At 40.6% G+C, this 23633-nt stretch overlaps 1 protein-coding gene across 1 annotated transcript in view; it reads left to right on the forward strand.

Moving 5' to 3' along the window:
- The window catches only part of SHPRH (SNF2 histone linker PHD RING helicase), a 107798-nt gene that overhangs the window by 56944 nt on the left and 27221 nt on the right, over positions 1 to 23633 (forward strand). Inside the window, exons 14-23 of the mRNA XM_075596539.1 lie at positions 810 to 931; positions 4774 to 4862; positions 5976 to 6068; positions 8992 to 9099; positions 12795 to 12937; positions 13788 to 13961; positions 14759 to 14821; positions 18446 to 18671; positions 19292 to 19435; positions 20762 to 20863. Of these exons, the coding sequence (XP_075452654.1) occupies positions 810 to 931; positions 4774 to 4862; positions 5976 to 6068; positions 8992 to 9099; positions 12795 to 12937; positions 13788 to 13961; positions 14759 to 14821; positions 18446 to 18671; positions 19292 to 19435; positions 20762 to 20863 (1264 nt within the window). The remainder of the gene's footprint in view (positions 1 to 809; positions 932 to 4773; positions 4863 to 5975; positions 6069 to 8991; positions 9100 to 12794; positions 12938 to 13787; positions 13962 to 14758; positions 14822 to 18445; positions 18672 to 19291; positions 19436 to 20761; positions 20864 to 23633) is intronic.

Raw genomic sequence — 23633 nt, forward strand, 5'->3', positions numbered from 1 at the left:
TTGTTTGCTGCATCATAAGCAGGATTTGTGACAGGACTTGAGACGGCTGTTTTGAACTAGGCTTGAAAAGGACCCACAATAGGCTTAAAATGCTGCTCTATACCCATACCGCTTAATTATTGTTTTACAGTATGCAACTCGTAATGTAGTAGGATATTTTTGTTTTGATTTCTCCCATTGTATACCTAATTTTAGCAACCAGTTTAAAGCTTCCTTTTTTGCAATGATGGGTACCTTACACTCATGTTTACCATTTTCTTTTCTTTTGGGTAGTGCTGGAGTTGCCTATATTTTATGTATTGATGAGTTAGTGGATTCAGAAGAAGACATCCATTTCTCTGTGCAAGTCTCATCATATTTTTCTGCACTCTTATCTCACGAGTGCTGTCTTATTTTGCGAATAGCCCCAAAAGCATATAGATTGTAAGCTCATCGGGATATGGACTGTAATTGGGAAGCGCTTTGAGTCCCACGAAGAGAAAAGTGCTATATGAAATAAAGTTATTATTGTTTAAGTTATTATTATTTTTTTTATTTAATATGAATGAACAGTTTGACATTATTTATCTCTCTTAGTGCTTTAATGTTTTCATTTCATGCAATTTTAGGTGATGTGCCATATTTACTAGGCAGTGCCAAGCCATAAAAGGAATCTAAATGTCCAAGCTCTATTTAGTAAATCAGGGCCTTTAGCACCTTCGCTGCCAAAATGTTCCTGCATATCATTGAGAAGCTTTGAAAACACAGTTGGAAAGAGGTTGTACATGTATTTTTTGCACCTTTACTGACATGTTCTCTGTTTATTTAAGCACAATGACGATGGAAGAGCTGCTGACATCACTGCAGAAGAAATGTCGCACTGAGTGTGAAGAGGCTCATCGCCAGCGTGTGTGTGCTCTCAATGGGCTAGCTGGAATCCACATCATTAAAGGTGATCTACCAGGAGCAAGGCTTTTTTTGTGGGGGAACTCAAGACAACTATGCGCTGGCACCTTTTTTTAGGGCTTAACAAGAAAGTCCATGTAGTGACTTTCTCTCCACTGTTAGGACCTTTCTTAAAACACACCTCTTTAATAAAGCATATGGGTAACTGTGCTGGTTGATGCTATACATCTCATATGCATTACCCTTGGCAGACACACTTACTATAACACTCTCCTAATGTCTCTTTAAGTTCTTCCCAATTACCACTTAGATTACACGCTCTTTGGGACAGGGACTCCTTTTCCTAATGTTACTTTTATGTCTGAAGCACTTATTCCCATTATGTGTTAAATTATTATGTCACGTGTATTACTCCTGTAAAGCATTATGTACCTGGATGGCACTATATAAATAAAGATAGACACATACATTATGAAATTGTTAGGAATGGGGCTACAATACTAACTGGCAGAAAGGGATAAATCCTTTGATTACTACATTTCTAGAAAATGCATGATAATTCTGAAGAAAGAGGTCGGGTAAACCTGTAACGTCTGACATATTTTGATGGACATCTACATTAACTAGGGTGATCAAACGTCCCGGTTTAGCCCCATTCCTGGTCCCGGTGGGCCGACATTTCCCGAAATGTCCCGGTCTTTGAGTGTCCCGTTTTTGACAGAGCAGAGGAGGCCGGCGGGGAGAAGAGCAGAGGAGATGATTGGCCTGGCAGAATAGGGAGTGGGCGGGGTTAACAGCAGATGAGGGAGGGGGCGGGGTTAGCAGCAGAAGAGGGAGGGGGCAGGGTTAGCAGTAGAGGAGGGAGGGGGTGGGGTTAGCAGCAGAGGAGGCCTTTTGGTAAAACCCGGAAGTCCGTGACCATTCTGGTGTCTGCTACCAGGGCCAAAGATGGACCCCCCCTGCTCCAGTGACAGGTCTTGTCTGGAGAGAGGCAGAGTGCTGGGGGGGAGAGAGGCAGAGTGCTGAGGGGGAGAGAGGCAGAGTGCTGAGGGGGAGAGAGGCAGAGTGCTGGGAGGGAGAGAGGCAGAGTGCTGGGGGGGAGAGAGGCAGAGTGCTGGGGGGGAGAGAGGCAGGGTGCTTGGGGGGAGAGAGGCCGAGTGCTGGTGGGGAGAGAGGCCGAGTGCTGGTGGGTAGAGAGGCCGAGTGCTGGTGGGGAGAGAGGCCGAGTGCTAGGGGGGGGGGGGAGAGAGGCCGAGTGCTGGGGGGGGGGAGAGGCACACACACAGACCGGGGGAGAGAGGCACACACACAGACCTGGGCAGCGACACACACACACCAGACACACACCTGGGGAGAGACACACACCTGGGGAGAGAGACACACACACACAACTGGGGAGAGAGACACACACACAGACACACACCTGGGGAGACCACCCAAGGGCCCCCAGACACCCGCGGGGACCACCCGGGGACCCCCGCCGGCCTTTGGTATCAATCCTGTGTATAAAAATATAAAATCTGATTTTATGTGGGGGCACAAGGGGTAGGTGGGTTGTGTATTGGTGTTTAGTACATATTGTTATTTTTATTGGGGGCAGAGGGGCTGAGTGAAGAGCCAAGTACCCGCTTCACTCAGCCCTTCTGCCCTCAGTTAAGCTTCTATTGTGCCTTAACCCCTTCATTGCCTTAGCGGCTATCCGCTAAGGTAATGAAGCTGCTTTAATGTAATTTTTATTATTAGTGTGCGGGAGCAGGGGGTCTCCGGAGCTGAACCACATTGATTTCAGCTTCGGGGACCCCCTGTTTCCCAAGTTACAGGCCCAGATATGGGGTGCCAGTATCTCGTTCATTATTTAAATCCCCCGGTCAAGTGACATGGACGATTTAAAAATGGCACCGATACCGACACTCAATGCCCCATACCAGAGCCTGTAACTCAGGAAGCAGGAGGTCGCTGAGGCTGAAATCAAAGTGCTATTAATAAAAATTACATTATTTTTGTGCGAGATTTGCGCAGGGAGAGGCGTCTCTCTCTCTCTGCAGCAGAAAGAACTTGCCTGGTGAGCCCTTTTCAGAGGGTCGATCATCACATCGCCGGCTAGTCGCCATTTTTTTAAAAAGTTGCTATCACTGGTATTCAGGGCTTTCTGCATACCATGTTAGCAATGCTGTAAAAAATGGCAATTTAAAAACCCTGGGTTTTTTTTTTTTTATCGGAACTTAGTGCATAGGCCCCCTCATCCGAGCTACTAGAATAGAGTGATTTTCTCAAAAATACGAGTTGAAGCTTTTTTTCAGCTCCCGCACGGTGTTTGAGCAGGAGCGCTATCGCTCGGGGAGATGCACTTCCCGATCAAGTTTGGCTGGTCATCTGAGATCTCTGAATAGCGTTCGGGAATAGCTCAAAATCCTCGATGAATTAGTTATCGAAGTTTATAGTATAGGCCCCCATAGACTGGGGAGAGAGAGGGAGGGAGTATGTGTGTCTGTGTTGGTACGGTAAGTGTGTGTGGAGGGAGAAGATGTGGAGAGGGGAGAGAGAAATCAATAAAACAGTATAAATGGCGACGCTATTGAACAAATAACATTATAATATTTATTTTTAAGTGATGTAATTTGTTTTAGAAATACATTTTTATTTGTTTTAGAAATACATTTTATACATTCAATAAAAGCCTCTTTTCTCCATGTCGCGTCAACACATTTTCTGATTTGATTCTCCCATCTTACTTTTAGACGTTGTCTTGGTCTTATGAAACTCGTTGGACCCCAGTTGTGAATCATTTTTGTCCAACGATTGTCATTTCTTCTTGCGATATATTTGGACCACTGCTATTTTAATTTCTTCACCGTTTTGATGTCACAGACTTTTATTTCCTTTCCATTTATTATTTTTCATATGTCTTTGGTTAATACCCAGCATACATCTCACAACATACTTTTTTGCGTTGCCTGAAGAGTCTGTACTATCTTTGAATTTAGGGTCCAAGTTTCACATCCATATTTGAGCACGGGAAGAATATACTGGTCAAACACTTTCCTCTCGCATGACAGTAGTAGGTCTTTTGTTTCTTTCAAAAGTGCCCCATCCCATCTTTTTTCTCTTATTAATTTATTGTGCAAGGTTTCCATCCTTTGATACTTACTAGCCACGGCAGCCTGGTTTTTAGCTTCCTCTCGTTCTATTCCATTTATTTTGATCTTTGTAGAGTTGACACATTTGTTGAACATCACTTTGATCTTTCTGAGATTCCTATGGAGGCCCACATTCTTACTTGCTTTTGCAATTTCTTTGATTTGTTGCTGGAGGTCTTCTGGACTTGTGTAAAAAATAACAACGTTGTCTGCAAATCGTAGGTGACTCAAGTATTCATCATTGATTTTGATTCCTTTTTTCTCCCCAATACAATATTGTAAATATTTATTTGAGTGTTGCTGTAAAAATAATTTGCTGACATGGTGTTTCCCTGCCACACTCCCTTACTGATCCTTATTTTGCTTGTATCTTTGTTTCTAATGGTTGATGTGCCATTCTTGTAAATGTTGTTGTACAATTCTTCAACACTATCTTTCTTTAAAAACGTTGATATATAGACAAAATCAAATGCTTTTTCATAATTTATTAATTCTAAGCTGTGGTAAATCTTTTTCTTTACTTTGGGAAATCACTTCTTGTACATTTAAAACAACTTTTCTTGCATCAAACTTGTGAAGTGTATTATAAAGGTGGTAATAAAACAAATGTGTTGTCCTTCTAGTCATTTTTATTAACATTTTGTAGTGTTGTAGAATGAAGGATTAATAACATGGGTTTACTAGCCAAGCAAGAGAAGCTATATATGTTTTTATTGTACCATGATTGTTTGAATGTTTCTGGGCTCTGCAGGTGAATATCCAGAGGCAGTAGAGCTATACAGAGAAGTTTTGAGATCATCAGAGGAACATAAGGAAAAGCTAAAAACGGACTCCTTACAAGTAAGTATCGTACAAAGCTAAACCCAAAGGGCTCAAGTCACTTAAATAGAACATAATACATTTTATAGTTTAGCTCTAATTTGTGTCTTTGGGCCTAAAAACAGAAGAAGCCTTTATAATGATGCTGAACTGTACCAAACTAAGATAGTAAAGTTGATTGTTTTGCTCTTTAGTGGGGCCAACTAGCAACATATTGTGTTTCCATAAGAGAAAACTATCAGCCATGTAACATGTAGCCATTTTAACTGTTTCATAATGTAAGATGTTTTAGTAGCTTTGACAATGAATAGTATGTAATGCTTTTATTATGGGTCTTCTCAAGGCTCATGCCCAACTGAGGAGAGAGTTCTGCAGAATTCAGTTACTAAACAGTTTTCTGAAATTCCCAACTGTAGTTTTTAGATAAATATTTTTGCCAAAACAAGAAGCTTCTGAATGTCACGAAGATGTTTGTGATCAGAATTTAAAAAAGTTAAAGTAGAGGCAATTTGTGTAACAACAACAAAAAATGGGAGCCAATATGGGGACTGGAGCTTTAAGTTTGTATTCTGAAGCCAGGGTCACGTGTGATGTTTGAATAGCCCCAGATAGCATTAACTCAGCCCCCTTTCCAAATCACTCCAAGTCCTATAATATTTCCTTCACTTTATTGGAAAAGCAGCAGTAAATACAGGCTCGTGTGGATGGTGTGTAGTTGTTATTTGTAGTTAGAAACAGGTAGAAAGAGATGGCCTTGCCATGGGAGAGTAACAGAGATGGGTGCTGTACTCACTGTCTCCAGGGTGGAAAAGAAAGTGAGGAGCAATGTGGGTAAAAGGAATAGTCTTTGGACAGACTATCTGTGAACAAAACAGGGGGAGGGCAGAATAGCCCATTCTGAGAAGGATCTCAGAGGCTGCTGTAGCAACTCACTGACTACATGCCAGAGGCAGGGAAAGCAACATTGTAACATGTCACACAGGCACAGTGTGTATGTATGGAGCAAACTACATGCAGCTGAGAATGAAGAACTGACAGGCAGAAGCTGCAAACAAAGGGGGGGGGGTTGAACAGAGAGCAAAAAAGGGAATACTTGTTCCGTGATAGTTTGTATTTCTGTTCATTGCCTTGTAGAGATTACATTCCACACACAACCTCATGGAACTTCTCTCTGCTAAGCATGCAGGAATCCCTCCAACCTTGCGTGATGACAAACTGGAAGATGAGGTTAGTATTGTAATATGACTTCTAGGTACAGTAGTATGTTATAATCACGTCTAGAGCATACTGATTATTACAATGTCTAGAAATGCTATTTCTTAAAAGCAGTAATTCTCAATATATTATCATTAATATAATTGAATTATTTGACAGAACCTTAGACAATCATGTATACAGAGTTTGTTGAAGGGTCTGTACTCTCTAGAGTTTTTTTAGGCTGCCAAAATGCTTCCTTGAAACCTTGAGTTTGGAACTTTGGACGATTTGAAGATATAGCCCCAGGTATATCAAACTCCGGTAACCTAAAAATGCGCTATTATCGGCCAAGAAATTGCATTATTTTGACACTGCAATACTTCAATGTTGCACCGCCAAAAATAACGCACTTTTTATTGGATCCGTTTAAAATATCGGATCCGATAAAAAAACATTTTTTAAATGGCCTATTACGGCATTGTTTTTGGTATTAACGTCCATTCATCACTTTCATATATTTACCGGAACATATTAACGACAGAAATACCACCAATATTTTATTACTATCTCCAGGCTCGGATCACCCATTAGATACGTAGGCAATATAAGCTAAACCAACCTGAAATAGATGTTACAATATAACTTAACCCCTTAGTAGCCCATGGGTCAACAAGTCGTGTTTCCATGACTAGCTGACTACAAAGGGATTAATATAAACATAAACTATACTACCTACCCCCTTTGGCCACCTTCGTGCCATGCAAGGTAACCAAGGGGTTAACCCCTCCTGCCGCCCTCCCAGGAGGCCTAATCACCCTCCCTGGGGAAACTACCCCATCACCCAAATATGGCTAATTTCACTTTTGCCCATTGAAATACATTTAAAACCACCCAACAATAAATACATACAACAATACAAACACATATTTAAATAATAGCCACTAAATACATTACCACTGTTGCTACTTAGGTCCTCAATGGGAGCCTAGATAGCTACATTGGCAATCAGTGTTGTAAAAAAAATTATATTTGTGTGCTTACCCCAATCGGGATGAAGGCAGTCCTCATCTTCATGGCTGAAGCCACCAGCAACTAACCATAAAATAACCCCCATAAAAAATGTAAATCAATCCCAAACCCGATGGCTTTAAAAATGGCAGGGTAAACAAATACTGTATGAAGGTTGATGGATCCTCAACTTGCCACAGATCCCTGGATCCTCTGTTGCTTGCAGCTGAAAGTGGTGTAAGTATTTCTTCTTTTCTTCATTTAAAGATGTCTTCTTTCTTTTCTTCTTTCTTCTGTCAGGATGTTACCCTTAGTCTGCTTCCTGTGTTCTGAGATGTCCCAGGTCATATATGAGGCCTGTAACGTCATAGCCGACCAGTCACATGGTAGACAATCAATCCTATTGGTTGATGTACCATTTGGTCCCGTCACTTTTGTCTGAAAATTACCGCTCAGGCTAAAGTGAGGGAATCACATGGTACATGAACCAATCTGATTGGTTCATGTACCACGTGATTCTCTCACTTTTGCCAGAGAGGTAATTTTCAGACAAAAGTGAGGGGACCAAATGGTACATCAACCAGTAGAATTGGTTGTGTACCATGTGACTGGTCTTCTGAGACTTCCCATGCCTTTTATAAGGCCTGGGATGTCTCAGAACACAGGAAGAAAACCAAGGGGCAACATCCTGCCTGAAGAAAAGAAAAACATTGTTAAAGAAATTAAGTAAAGACTAAATACTTACACCATTTTCAGCAACTGAGGATTCAGAAATTCGTGGCAAGTTGAGAATCCATCGACCTTTACACATGATTTATTTCCCTGCTTTTGTTTGTCTGTGCCATCAGGCTGGGATTCATTTTCAATGCTTTTGTGTATTTTTCATTTTACCATCGGACTTGACTTATTTTGTAATGGTTTTGGGGATTTTTATCTTTATTGGACATCAGGCTTAGATTTTTGTTTTTATGGCTGGGCTTCGGCCCTAATAATAATAATAATAACATGTTCTTGTATAGCGCTGCTAGTTTTACGCAGCGCTTTACAGAGACATTTTGCAGGCACAAGTCCCTGCCCCGTGGAGCTTACAATCTATGTTTTTGGTGCCTGAGGCACAGGGAGATAAAGTGACTTGCCCAAGGTCACAAGGAGCCGACAACGGGAATTGAACCAGGTTCCCCTGCTTCAAACTCTCAGTGCCAGTCAGTGTCTTTACTCACTGAGCCACTCCCTCTCCTTCATTGGATGTATCTTGGGGTGCCCGTGATGAGGAGGATGGCCTTCATCCTGGCTGTGGAAAGTAATACATGTATTTAGGGTCTACATTGATTGCCAATGTGGCTATCTAGGCATGCCTGGAAAGCCTAGGTAGCCCCTGTGACAATCAATGGATTTAATGACTTAGTTTTGATTATATTATTATATATTTTAATGTCTATTTTGTTTAATGTATTTTTGTTATGATTTTCAATGGCCAAACTCCCTATTAGCCACATTGGGCCAATCGAACTATTGCCCATTACTGTGTGTATTTGGGGGAGGGGGGTAGAAAGGTGGTAGTTGCCCCTGTGGGGGTTTGGTCTCCAAGAGGCGTGACAGGATGGGTTAACCCCCCTCATTACCTTAGCAGTTAGTAGCATGTAAGGTAGTCAAGGGGGGGGGGGGGTGAGTAATATATTTTAATATTGATAATTTGTATTACATTTTTTATACAGCTTATTACTGAATGTTAATGTGGCTATATAGGCCCCCATTGAAAGAGCCAAGATTGTCACTGTGGCAATCAATGGGTTTATGGTTGAAACATTTTTTAAAAGAGGGATCTAGATAGATAGATTTCATGCAAAAAAAAATGATAATTTCTTGAGATGGCACAGAAAATATGCAAGCAAAGATATCGATTCAGTATTACTTTTTTTAAAGTAACATCTTCCCTTGTTTCTAGGCTAAACAACTCAAGCAACATTACATGAGCAAATCAAATGCAGAAGTCTCTGAAGCTCATCAGGCTTTACAGCCAATACTACAGACTATACGGGAGGTTCAAAGAAAGGTAACATTGCTACGTTAACATAAGGCATACGTTTGATAAATGAGTGAAAGTGTTAGGCTGACCTACAAAACTCTCATTATTACTAATGCAGAGGGGAGGAGGTGCCCTGGCTCCGGCAGGGTTAAACATTGTTAACTATTAATCTTTTGTAACTAATTTTTTTTTCTTACTCCAAGAAATAAAAAATGGTAACAATAACGGTGCAGCTACATCCAGGACTGCAGGGATTCCAGTGTTGCAGTGACCAGTGGCTGTCATAGCTTTAGTGATACCAAATAGTAGAGCCACATAAGAGGGATTTTTTTTGGACAAAGCTGTTTCACCGAGAGGGATGTGGGCGCATATGGAAGAGATGGCCTGCGTCCATCTTGGAGGGGAATGAGTATACTCAGCGAGCAGTTCACATGCTTGATTAGCAAGTATTTAATCTAACTGAGGGGGGCAGTGAAATGAGTCAGGATAAGCCCAACTGCCCACCACCCCCCTCCCTGCAATAGGTAGCAATTGGGCAGGACAGAATGCAGCTCAAAAAGAAATAGTACCAATGGCACGAGATGGAGTGCGGAAGAAACAGGAGGGATTCGGAAAAGTATGAACTACAGTCTTTGGGCTATATGTGCAAATGCATGTAGTTTGAGAAATAAAATCTTAGAACTAATGACAATAATGACAAGGGATCATTTGGATATTGTGACTTTTAGTGAGACATAGTACAACAAAAATGGCACGGCTATACCAGGTTATACTTTATTTCGAAAGGACAGGATAGGAAGGGGAGAATATAGGATTAATGGCACTAACATTTCTACCACTACAGAGGAAAGGAACCTGGCAGTTAATATTTCAGGTGGCATTAAAATAGGCACGAAATGTAACAAAGCAATGAGGATAGCCAGCACGATCATTAGCAGCAGAACGAGAGAGCTAATGATGCCACTTTTTAGATCATTGGTAAGACCTTGCCTAGAGTAATGTGTTCAGTTCTGGAAACCATATTTTTAGAAGAACATAAATCAGAGAGAGTACAAAAAACAGCGACTAAAATGATGCATGGTTCATCATAAAATGTATTAGGAAAGACCAAATAACTTAAATATGTACAGCTTGCATGAGAGAATGGAGAGGGGGCGGGGGATGAGAGAGAGAGAGCGAGAGAGATACAGCTCAACACCGTTATACCATTATACCGCGATCTGCTATAACGCGGATCCGCTTATAACGTGGTTTGAGCGTGTACCCCGAATATTAAAGAAAAACAAAAAACTTTTTTTTGTTTTTTTGCACAAACACACTGCCCAAACACACTGCACAAACACACTGCACAAACACACTGCACACACTCACAGCACACACTCACAGCACACACTCACAGCACACTGCACACACTCACTGCACACTGCACACACTCACTGCACACTGCACAGCACACTGCACACACTCACTGCACACCCTCACAACATACTCACAGCACACTGCACACACTCACAGCACGCACACAGCCCCCTCCCCCTACCCCTCTACCTTTGGTGTCAGCTGCTGGGGCGTCGTGGGGCTGCTGGCAGGGATCGGTGTGGCGCTGGGGGGGGGGGGGGATTGGTGCGGGGCTGGGGGGGTGGATCGGTGCGGGGCAGGGGGGGATCGGAGCTGATGGGGGAAGTGAGGCTGCTAAGGGGAGTGTGGGGAATGCTAGGAGAAGTACGGTGGCTGCTGCAGGACGATCGGGCGCGCGACGGCCTTTTTTTTTTTAATAAATTAGCATGACCCCGGTTATAGCACGGTCGGATCGGGTGGCCCCCGATGACCGCACTATAACGAGAGAGAGAGAAGAGAGATAGAAGAGAGATTCTTCAAAGAAAGGGAGTGGATTTGTTGAATTTGTTGAATACCCCCCAACAAATGTTTTAGTGGCTAATCCAGTAAGAGAATACAATAATGCTTTGGATATACATAAAGCCAAGGATCAAATGGGGCCTGGGGTTTTACAATAGAGAGGAAAATGGTTGTTATCTGCTGACAAATTCTGTGTTAATATAGACAAATGGAAGAAGACAAGAGAGAGAATTGTCTTTTATTGGGGGGGGGGGGGGTTAAATACAATATTAAACATTTTTTTTAAATGAAAAAAAGGAAGGAAAATACTTTCACTCATCTAATTCTTTAAAGACAGCAATCACATTAATGTAACCCATACAATATATGCAATTAGTTTTACTGTTAGTTAAGCTTGGTAGGACTGGACCTTTCAGTATTGCAGAACAGGAATGCAGGACTGTGAAGATAGAGAAAGACCTATTTTGATGATGAGGTGTGTCATCTTAGTCTATAAGTCCATGGATCAAATTATTTTGTTTCAGTATTTATTCAGAGAGCTGGATATCTTCTTGCCACACTATTCTAATAAAGTCTTACACCAGACAGTATAGAATAATAAACTGTTTTATTTGCAGGTTGGAAACGCACAAAGTTTTCGGGATCGCCCTTCCTCAGGTGTAATATTTAGGGAGATCCCCGAAAGGTTGTGCGTTTGCAACCTGCAAATAAAACAGTTTATTGTGCTATAATGTCTGGTGTAAGACTTTATTGGAATAGTGCTGCAAAAAGATATCCAGCTCCAAGTTTAACTACGTGGCAGAAGCTGGATCCCTACCACTCTTCAACTGCCTGCATCTTACAAAGATAAAGGACACACACTGCAATTATCTAAACGGAGTGCGGTAAGATCAAAAACCTTTATCCTGACTATTTATTCAGAGACAGATATACAGCACAGTGTCTCATCATCATTCTTTACAGGGCTAACAGCACAGAATCACAGCAAGTTATGAATGGCGAATTAGTCAGCACAAGTTCCAAGAAATTCTGAATTCAATACACACAGGATTACACACTTATACCAGATTTCAGGAAATCCGGACAAGTCCATGTATGTCCTTGTTTTTCCCAATGGAAACTGTCATCACAATATGTTATATTTCACCGATAACACACCTCGCCAGTCCCATTCCCTCTCATATGTTATCTACCACCTTTCTGCCCCCCCTCAAACATACCAAGGACGCATACCTCATTCTTTCTACTCCCTAAATTCACTCTCTGCCACAGTATATCTCTAAGGTCCTTGCATTAATGACCTTGCTACAGGTGCGCCGATGAGTATTCTAAAACTTGCCTTAAACTTGCCTTGGAAAATCTGGGGCTATCACCAACAAGATCCAGGTACATGCTGCAAACATTTCAGTGACATTTCTGCAGAGACAAATGGCCCATCGGATTAACACAGCAGGGGTCCCTTGAATGGGACTGCCAGGGACCCCCACTGTTAATCTGATGGGCCACTAGTCTGTCTGCAGAAATGTCACTGAAATGTTGCAGCATGTACCCAGAATGTACCTGGGTCTTCTTGGTGATTGCCCCAGATTTGTTTTAGAATACTTGCCGGCACTTCAGTACTTCTAGATAACTAGGACATTGAATTTCTTTGCCTTTTCTCTGCTAATTCCGTTAACGATTTAGGTACTGGCATCTAACTTATTCAGTTAGTGTGAATACAGACAATATGGCATCTCTCTTGTTCAGAATTTGAAATCGTTCCTATCTTCACACTGCCCCTTGTAGGTTTTAGATTTGTAAGTGATTGGTGCTTTAAATGATGCCCTGGTTTTATCTTAGGCTGAATCTCTTTTTCTTCTTCCCAGATACATTTCTCTTCTCCTTGGTGGCTCGATGTGATCCAGAGTGCAATCCAATATGCCATTGATGAGGAGCTTGTCCAGCGTGTGCACAATGAGATAACCAGCAACTACAAGCAGCAAACTAGCAAGCTCTCCATGGCAGACAAGTAAGAGAGGAAAGATGTGACAGCCCATCTATTGCAAACTATGATCTTCAATGTAACTTTGCAGCATATCAATCTTCATATAAGCCAAATAACGCCCTGTTGACACGTATTTATTCTGGAAAGTCATCTTTCTGTGTCTTTGTGCCATTGCATCTTTCAATATGCTCCCAATACTTTATCTCTTGATATGCAGAGATGCACATACCCATGGATATTAATGTTGGAGGCATTCATAGTAAGTCATGTTTTGAGGGTGTCGGCACACTGGCATAGCCATTTGCATTGGTCATAGTTGTGTTGAGAGCTATCTTAAACATTTTTCACAATATTTAACTTTGTCCCGGCTTACCCAGAATCAAAGTAAGCAATTGAATTACCCGGCTCGTTAAAAATGTAATTTTGGGGAAGTTGCTACTTTAATATTAGTTTTTATCCTATTCAACTGGTTCTGCCTGAGTACCATTTAGCATAAATTCAAGTGCATTTGAAAGTTATAGAAGGTGAATGTGACTGAACGCCGCTAGTACACGTGCAATCTAATTAACCGAGCACAAAGGCATTTTAACAATCCAGTATCATACTTGTAATCAGCAGAGATGGGCGAAACTTTCAGTAGTCAAGTTTGCAAATTTTTTACAAATGTGGAAATTTACACAAAAATGTAGCGTTTCCCCCCAGAATTACACAACATTTGCTAGCCGAACTTAGGCACATTCACCCGCCTCTAGCAAACAGGGCAACCTATTAACTCTCTTGCTGCCAGGTGGGCTTGCAATGCAATTTAACTTAAACACGTGTGATTCCCATTTGCCTTTACCTAAAGATTGTATATAAATATATTGTGTCATAGGTTCCGGGACTGCAGAGGCCTTCAGTACGTATTAACCACACACATGGAAGAGCTGAAGAAATACCAAAAACTTGTTAGAGAGGCGGTGAAGAATTTAGAAGGTCCTCCATCCCAAGAAGTTATCCAGGCTGCAACTATGTGTCACCTTCGACCTACCAGGCTTTCTCTTAATAAGTACGTTGGATAATGTATATGATTTATCAATGCTATCAGGTTCAGTTGGTTAAATTAGTGCAAATGTATGTTTTGTGTGGCAGAATTGAGGCAACCAAACATATGTGAATCTGATTTATTATTAAAAAAAAAAAGGCCTCATATATACTATTGGCAACATAGCCATTTCAGTCGCAAAATGGGCTATTTGAGTCTGCTATTGCTGCTTTAGAATTAGAGCTTTCACCATATTTGGTGATTTTGTATGGGTGTTATCATAATGTTTTACTTGTAGCTCGTTGCACACTCCATGTAGGTGTCCCCGTGCAAAATATCTACTAACCCACATTATTATTCTGAATTATTTTTACCTTGATACAAGCTGGTTTTGCCCAGGAAAAATTTACACCTGAGTATATTCCCATCTTAAAATACCTATGAGAAGTGAAACTTTCATTCTTATGCTGCTTTTAGGTTGCATTGCATGCAAGGTTGACTGTCTGACCTTCCATTTAGTAAATATTTTTGTTGAGTTGTTTAATATTTCTTCTGTGCCGCATGCCTAATAGAAAATAGCCAACAGAGTTTGCCAGGTACAGTAAAGTGTTGATTCTACAATTAAGAGCCTTGATGTTTGTGGTTGCCAGTTAATTACCTTTGCATTATGTTTGCTAAATGAGGAACAACCGAAGCACTTGTCTCTTTGATTATTAAAGTTCACATTTAACAGCGTGGAGGCTCAAGGAGTGTAGAAATGTTTTTAACAGCATGGCTAATCATTTTCTTTTTTTTTCTTCTTTTTTTTTCTTCTTCTGCAGCTGTGTCTTTTGTAAAACGGATGAATTATTCACAGATTATGAGTCAAAGCTGTTCTCCCACACGTAAGCACAAGCCCCACACAGAAGGGGCCTTTTTGGATTTGCTATGAATAAAAGATAGTCTTTTGCAAAGTAGAAAGGAAAATGTTATCGTTAGGCTGGTAACACAAATGAATGGTACTTTATAACCACATTCTTGTTTAATTCAGTGGCCCTTATTCTGTAAAGTGTGATAAGATGGGGCTTGATTAAAGTCAATGGGGCTTTTCATGCCATAGCCCGTAATCTGCATTTAACACATTTTACAGAATAAGAGCTATAGTCTTTTTTTTTATTTTGCAGCTGGAAATGGATATGTTGATTTAAAATGTTAATGATGCAGTACATTTTAGCACCACAACTGGGGTATTTCATCGTCTAGAGTAAACCAACCAGCTCCTCCAGCAGTGAATTAGTCTCTCACCTTTTTCGTTTACTTTTGAATCATTTTGACTAAATGCAAAACAAGCGCATTGTAATGCAAATGCAACCAGTCCCTATTCCCCATTTTTCCTCTTCAAACCTTTTACATATTTAGAATAAAATAAAGTTCATATTTTACAAAAAAAAAATAAGGTAAAAAATGTACTCGTATTTGTCACGTTACCACCTTCCCCCATGCACTGGAATGGCTTATTGCAGCAGTAAAGGTCCTGTGATGTTGCACATGAAGACATTGCAGGTCCCTGAAGCACTAAAGCGAATAACTGCAATGTAAAGTTTACTTGTCTTCCAGGTAAGGGAGGAGCACTCGTTCGTGATTGGTATATAAGAAGAAAGAGAAGAAACCACTAATAGTATAGCAGTAGAAACAAAGTCCTATCTAATATATGCTGCAATGGTTTCACTCACAATAGACTTCTTTTATAGTATAGCGTGTAAGTGATCCTTCTCTCTCTGACGGGAGCCCTTTGAGTGGGGTCTTCGTTGGGGTGTAAGGTAAGTGTAATCCCCCTTCTGTTCTATGTTGTAAATCCTCATACAGTATGCCAATGGATGTGAAAAAGAGAGATACCGCAATAGTATAATACCGTAATAAAAGTGTATTGCACAGATAAGCAAATGAATTAATATGCTCACATTTCAAAAGATTAAAATATCATGGGAGAGGGCTGTTGAGGGTTGTATTCTGGTCTTCCCATCTGCTGTACACCGCATGTGTCCGCATTCGTCACTTCCGGTGACGTCACTGACTCAGGGCGGAAGCGACTTCTCGGATGGAATCAGCACAGCAATGCCAGTTCCTTCACTCTCCTGGAGAGAAATACTATTGCGGTATCTCTCTTTTTCACATCCATTGGCATACTGTATGAGGATTTACAACATAGAACAGAAGGGGGATTACACTTACCTTACACCCCAACGAAGACCCCACTCAAAGGGCTCCCGTCAGAGAGAGAAGGATCTCTGACACGCTATACTATAAAAGAAGTCTATTGTGAGTGAAACCATTGCAGCATATATTAGATAGAACTTTGTTTGTACTGCTATACTATTATTGGTTTCTTCTCTTTCTTCTTATATACCAATCACGAACGAGCGCTCCTCCCTTACCTGGAAGACAAGAATACTACTACTGGGACAGCGAACAGTCCCGTACAAGGGTGTAGAGCAGCTATTACTTCACTTTATATCACATTGTCACTTGGTTGAAGGTGGCGTTTTTTTTTCACTTATTGAAGTATTGTATTTCACATTATATTTATAGGTATCACATTTTTTGACACATAGATTTGACACAGTTCACTATTATATATTTTTTTAGAAGCGCCCGATCCACATTTTCTTATGTAAAGTTTAGTCTCAAGCAGTTTACAGGCATACCCCGTTTTAATGACACTCACTTTAAATACACTCGCGAGTATGGACATATCGCCCAATAGGCAAACGGAAGCTCACGCATGCGCCTGAACGCAAGTACATTTTCGCTTTACATACATGCTCTGGACCCATTACGTACGTTAATGTGGGGTATGCCTGTACTTGTTTCAGAACTTGAGAGGTATCCAAGACCGTTGATTTAAGTGTCCTTTGTTAAGTAAATTATTTGTGTAAAGTCGCCCATGCATTGTGTACTTGGGGTCACAAATTAGAATTTACACGCACAATAAATTCAGGGAGGAAATGTGGTTTGTCGCACAATGTAGCTTTTATATGAAAATGTCAGCTTCTTCAAATATCTAAAAACAATAAAAAAATAAATTTTACCGTAATTTAGGACACATTTTCTACGACCTACAGTACATATGTCTTACATTTTTTTTTACTAGATATTGACTGACAAAAATGTAGAAAGGGAAATATCCCTTCAGAAAAGGAAGCTGTTCATGAGTGAGGTTCATTTTTAATAAGAAGGACGCACACTCACAATTGCAAAGTGAAAGCGGAGACAAGAAATGTTTTCGTGTGCCGCCTGCAGCCTTTGTCATGCGTGATTAGAGGTGTCACCCCAGACGTTTTGTTTCTGGTCTCCGCTGTGAGCATGAACAAATGCCCTGCTGAGGGCTTTCACTTTGTAATCACAAGTGTTCATCCTTCCTCCTTTGTATACTGTCCGTTATCTACATAGGTGCAAAATAGAGCAAAGCGGCACTCCGGTGGTCTTTCACAATAAATCGAATTTATTGGCAGCGATCCACGTTTCGGTCTGCTTGCGAACCTTTATCAACGATGATAACATTTTCCAAGTGGACCGAAATATCAATCGCGGCCAATAAATTCTATTTATTGTGAAAGACCACCGGAGTGCCGCTTTGCCCTATTTTGCACCTTGAATTGTTGGTGTCTTCTGCGGTTGGACTGGATCCCTGTGCTGAGGACCCTTGGCGGTTATCTCTAATACCTTGAGTGCGCCAGCCTCTGGACTGTTATCTCACATAAGACAGACGGATAGAAGCACATATAACCTTGCATGCTATACAGTCTACTTACTATTGTGCTTTGGTAAACATAATTCTTCTGCAATCTTCTGCATTCTTCCCATAAATTTGCTTTTGGGCACAACATACGGAAACCCTACTAGGAAAATCTTACAAACCAAAGCAACAGATGAGTGTTTAATAAAAGGAACTGGGGGAATGAGAAAAAGGTTGGATCCAGAAATGCCTCATCATCTTGCTGTGATCCTCTCGCTGTGATCCTCGCAGTTGGAAAGGAGTTAATTATCGGTTCGCAAAAGAGTGACAGATGTTGTGATGAAAGGAGGAAAGGTGAAATCATCAGAAATAGGAAGGTGGTTGTGCAACACTTCTTCCATGTCTCCTCTGCTAGAGGTGCCTGCGGTAGATAATTTATCAACATGGTGCAATGGCATTAAAGCAGCAATCCCCCATTATCAACAATTTATTTTTTGCTTCTTCTGGAGGAACTTCTGCAGCAGGGTAATTACAGTCTTATCAAGAGACTCCCTATGGAGCAAATGTTTAACTCTATCGCCCAGGCACTTTTGATAAATAAAAATATCCAATGAATAAAATGAATGTAACATTATTACCTACTAAAGATGGTGGTGCATCATAGTTACATAGTTACATCATACACTGTAGTTCATGCAAGGGAAATCCTTGTTAAATAAATTGTTGCTTTAAAGCAGTGAGAATCATAGTCCTATGCTTAGCACTAATTGTACTTGGTTTGGTGAACCTACAGTGTCAAAGGCCAGACAGCTATATTTGAGGAGATGATAGAAGATGAAGATGGCCTTCTGGATGATCGCCTGCCTACAACAAGCCGAGGTCTATGGGCTACCAGTGAGATGGAACGTTCCATCAAAGCTATATTATCATTCGCTAGAACTCACCGCATGGATGGAAGGCTGATTGACGAAGGAGTCAGCTTCTTGGAACTATTCGATGCCTGGAAAAAGGAATATAAGGTGAATCTGTGTAATTTATCATGCGAGAGCTTACATAGAGAGAGTCGGTATTTTGGTTTTAAGATGGTCCTGCAATGATGCATGTGTGTCTTCGTATGCAGGTTAAGGGATCTCAGATTGTGAGACATGACCTAATCACAGGTGGTCACCAGAAGCATTAATGATGGTCCGCAAACCCTTCCTTTCAGGCAGTTCAGGGGATTCGTTTTTTAAAGTCTCCCAACTGCCAAATAACTGCACCAGATTTAGGGTCAAAAATTACCTTTGAAACTAATAGGATTTATTTTGTAATAAATCTTTTGGAGTGTTTTTGTGTAGGAGATGCCCCGGTTTGCAGCCGGGAGACTTTCAGTCCCAGAATTTAATGTGCGTGTGTGTGTTTATATGTGTATATATATGTATATATATATACACACACACTGATGGACAGTGCTAAATATGTATGATACAGTGCTAATGAAATATACTGTACTGGCCCACGTTTAAGAAAAAGTTTGAAAACTCTGGATCGAATTACTATAGAAACGCTATTATATTATAGTTTTTAAAGACTTTTGTTTTATACCTACTACACAAGTGAAATCTGCAAACTAATCTATATTAACGTGTGCTTTCCTCAGTTGCTCCATGAGTACTGGATGGTCCTGAGAGATCACATATCTGCCATTGATGAACTCGCTATGGCGACAGAGAGGCTCAGAGTTCGGCTGCCCGATGAACCAAAGCCTAACCCACCTGTTCTTCACATCATTGAACCGTATGAGGTATGTTCGTCTCCAGGTAAAGACATCCTCAAAGGCAATTCATGAACATATGCAAGAGATGTTTAGTATATAAATTATACTCGGTCAGATTGTAGTAGGTCTATTTAGAAGATTTTGATGGTTAAGAGCAGCAATCCTGTCTGCTTGTTTTTTTTTTTGTTTTTTTTTATACAAAATGTTACATTATTGGAACTGGGGGGTCGTCCAGGGCTGACCCGCATTTTATGCAGCTCCGAGGACTTCCCTGGTCCCAACAGATAACGTTGCAGCTTTTTATTGTAACCAGCTTCCTAAATTACCAGGATGTGTACCAGCACTTAACACTGTAAGTATCTCTAAATCCAGGGGCTGCCCCAAGCTGAAATTAACTCATATCGGCTGGAGAAAAAAAAAAACTTTCAGTTTTGGGTGGAATTGCTGCTTTAATGGCATTTTTTTAAAATAAAACAGTGGGAAAATAGTCGTCGGTACCATGTCACCTGTTGTCCTTTAAAAACTGTCATTATTACCATCTTAATTGTAAGTGTCTAAATCGTATATAGCCGCACACAGTGAAACTCACTTATTACATGGGATATATTCACTATCTTATACTTCAATTCCATGCCCTACTGCTCCCTTGGCATGCTTCCATGGATCTTGTGTGTGCACCAATACCAGTACTCATTGGGTCCATATTTATTTATGCCATAAGATACCTCCTGGCGCCGGAAGACTTTATTGACTGGAATGGGCTCTCCGGAACTATAATATGTCTAATGGTATAGCACTTCTTAATAAATATGGGCCAATATATCTATACCGCATATTCACTGGTTTTGAAGGTTAGTAATTAATATACGGTTAAGCTTTAACTTGGGTTCTACCACTGCTATGGTTTTTATCAACAGATGAATGTGCTTATATTTTTTACATGACATTTACTTATTCTTTGGCACACTGGCTATCTTATTCATTGTAAAATCTAAAAAAAAAAAAAAAGATGTCAAATGTATACTTATATTTCATTAAAAATGTCTGCTGTTGGGAAATTTTGGATGCTCTGTAAGGCAGGAATATTTGGTGCCACATTGAATTGCAGCAGGGTTTAATCTGTAACCGTGATTAAATTAGCACTTATGCCATTATGGCATATGGTATATACTTTTGAAATGTGCCATTATGTTGTTGCTGAACCATGCACTGCTGCCTGTGCTGGGAGAAAAGTGAAAGCAATGGGTTGTTGTAAGAATTTCACCCTGGGTCTGTTACATTGAGGTCACAGCGTTATCCTACTTCTGCCTACTATACATGTACAGTATTGTATAACGTGTATTGTCTCTGCAGGTGGAACAAAACCGAGTGAAGCTGTTAAATGACAAAGCGGTCGCCAAGTCACAGTTACAAAAGAAGCTGGGGCAGCTCCTCTATCTAACCAACTTAGAGAAGGTATCACTAGAATTAAGTGTTTTTAATTAATGTACATACTGTTATTGGTTACCAACCAGATACTATAATATGTCACAACTCACAGCTAGATATTGTACGAAATTGTATGGCATTTATGGCAGAGGAAAAAAATGAGTAAAGTGCAACAGTGCAACACGGAACCTAAAAAGAATAGAGAAAATAAACATTGTATTTGCTGATTTTTTTTGTGAAAAATTAAAATGAGTGGAAACGTCAAATGTCATGTTTCTTTGGCCCCTTTTATATCCGAAGCAGCCAATTGCACCACAATTGGCCGAAAGCTGCCATCCAAGTCAATCGCGGTTCTTGGACGATTGCATGACCATATTGAATAAAGCACTTATATGGGGGACACAGCAAAAAAGGAGAGGGATACCCGCTCGACCCTAGAGAGTAAATGTATAGCTGGTAGGTGCACTAGGCAAAAGGCATATAAGTGAGAAAGAGAAAAGTCCTGTCAACAGATGCTCCCCTAGGATGGAGAGACGACAGAAGAGACCCAGTAGTGTGCACTCATACCGCTAAAAATTATCACGCGTCCAATCAATAATGGGTATTGTTCAGACGCTTACTATATTCATTTTTAGCGATATGAGTGCACCCTGCTGGGACTCTCCTATCGTCTCCACATCCTAAGGGAGCAGCTGTTGACAGGACCTTTCTTTTTCCCACTTATATGCCTTTTGCACCTACCAGCTATACATTTACTCTCTAGGTCAAGCGGGTATCCCTCTCCTTTTTTGCTGTGTCGGATTGTATGCTATCACGATACCATCCAAAGCCTCATTACAGCCCACAGGATCCTCCGAGACTTTTGGGAACTGCTGTTTTAATAACAACGACTCAAATGGTGCCCAGGGGGGCATGTATAATTCTGGGTGCTCCAGCCTCTGTAACCGTACCTACAGTATCTCTCGCAATGTAAGAATTTTTTCATTTTTTCCCCCTTAGGGTGAGTTTTGAAAGGCGTATCATACAGTTTTATTTTTCTGGGGGCACATTTCTTCTCTAACAACCTTTTACTTTGCGTTGTCCCAGAAACAATATGTCCTGATATTTGGGAAATTAAATCTGACACGTCTTTAGAAAATGTAGATTGTTTAAAAGGTCTGCTGCCTTCCTCCTCACTTTCATCCTGAATCTCATTCTTAGTTTTAGGATCAAATTCCATTCAATCAAAATTAAATCTGACAACTTCTGTTATTTTATTTTTAAATCTCTTTCCACATAGGACTTTTACTTTTCCACACAGGACTTTTCCTTTTCCACACAGGACTTTTAATAACTAATGCAGATTTAAGTTAATCCCCACACAGTTTAAATATTGGCATTATTCTCATTAAGAACCTCTTTAACACAAAGTTTCTATCAATTGATTCTTTCAATAATGTACTCATTATCGGAATTCCGTCACCAAGAATAGCCTTCAAAGAGACATCATGGCCTCATGAAACACTCAACTCCTTAAACTAAAGGCATTAACAGGTACCTTACCTTGTCCATAGAGTTGAGTGTCCCAGTGAGAGCCGTCCGTCTCCTTTAATCCAAGTGTCCTGGGTGCTGGAATCCCATGCTTCGTCGCCAAGACTGTAGTTTTTTGCAAACTCGCAAACACAGGTCGTAGATAATGAGTAGTTTATTGCATAGTATAACGAATGATCATACAGGAGGGTCAACAAGTGACTCTGCAAGGGGATGGCCCAAGCATGCTTTTTATACACATTTTATTTTCTTTGTCTAACATAAGTTGCTAGGTAGAATATAAATGGCTACTCCCTATTCTAAAGCCTATCATCTGAGAGGTCACTAAACCAATTAAAAATTTGGTTAACACAGCTCAGAAGAAATAACAAAATATAATAAGATACATAAGATAAAAAAAAGATACATTTCATCCAATTATTTTGTATAATTGGAGATTTGGTACTTCTGGGCGTTGAGCCAAACACCTGGTTTTATGGGAGTAACTGATAAAGAAACTGCAACAAGATACCTGGTTTTATGGGAGTAACTGATAACGAAACTGCAACAAGCACATTCTCACACACACACAGATAATGAGTTCTGGAACACAGCATGAAGAAATGCATATGAGACACAACAAAACAGACAAGATGGGTTCCAAACACTGCTAACAATTTCCTCTCCATAGACCCTCCCAGTCCATTTCAATAATATGTCCATTCCAACATTATTATTTCATCAATAGAGAGGGCTCTTGCTGTGCAAACTCTAGTTGAACATACCGTGACATCAGACAAAATGGGGCAGCCAGAGGGTACAAACTAGCTTTCAAATGATTGGGAAGAAATTGTATCAATCCCTGAGATGTACAGTAACACTTTAAACATGTCCCTAGTTCACTTTGGTCCTATGAGGAATTGCCCGTTTAAATGGCATACTGGTGTTATTAGCTTTGAAAAAAAATAAGCCAGGGGTGCCCCATGCAAAATAGAGGGAGAACAAATTACAGTACATCTCTTGTCCAAAAGTGGGAGCGCCTGCCAGCCCACCAGGGTTAGTATTTCCTTTAAAAAAATAAGTTTAAAAATACCCCTAGATGGGAAGCAGGGAGTCTTCTGGAGCTGAACAACATTGCAGTGATTTCAGCTCTGTGGAAGCCGTACTTCCTGACATTCTTGCCTCTATAGGTGCTGCTGTTATTTCATGCATGTTTAAAGATCCCGCGTGACACAGGACAATTAAACCATCATATTGCCCGACCAGAGGGGCTGCTTAGAGCATGACT

The sequence above is a fragment of the Ascaphus truei genome, chromosome 4, assembly GCF_040206685.1.
Source record: "Ascaphus truei isolate aAscTru1 chromosome 4, aAscTru1.hap1, whole genome shotgun sequence".
In the NCBI taxonomy this organism is placed as follows: domain Eukaryota; kingdom Metazoa; phylum Chordata; class Amphibia; order Anura; family Ascaphidae; genus Ascaphus; species Ascaphus truei.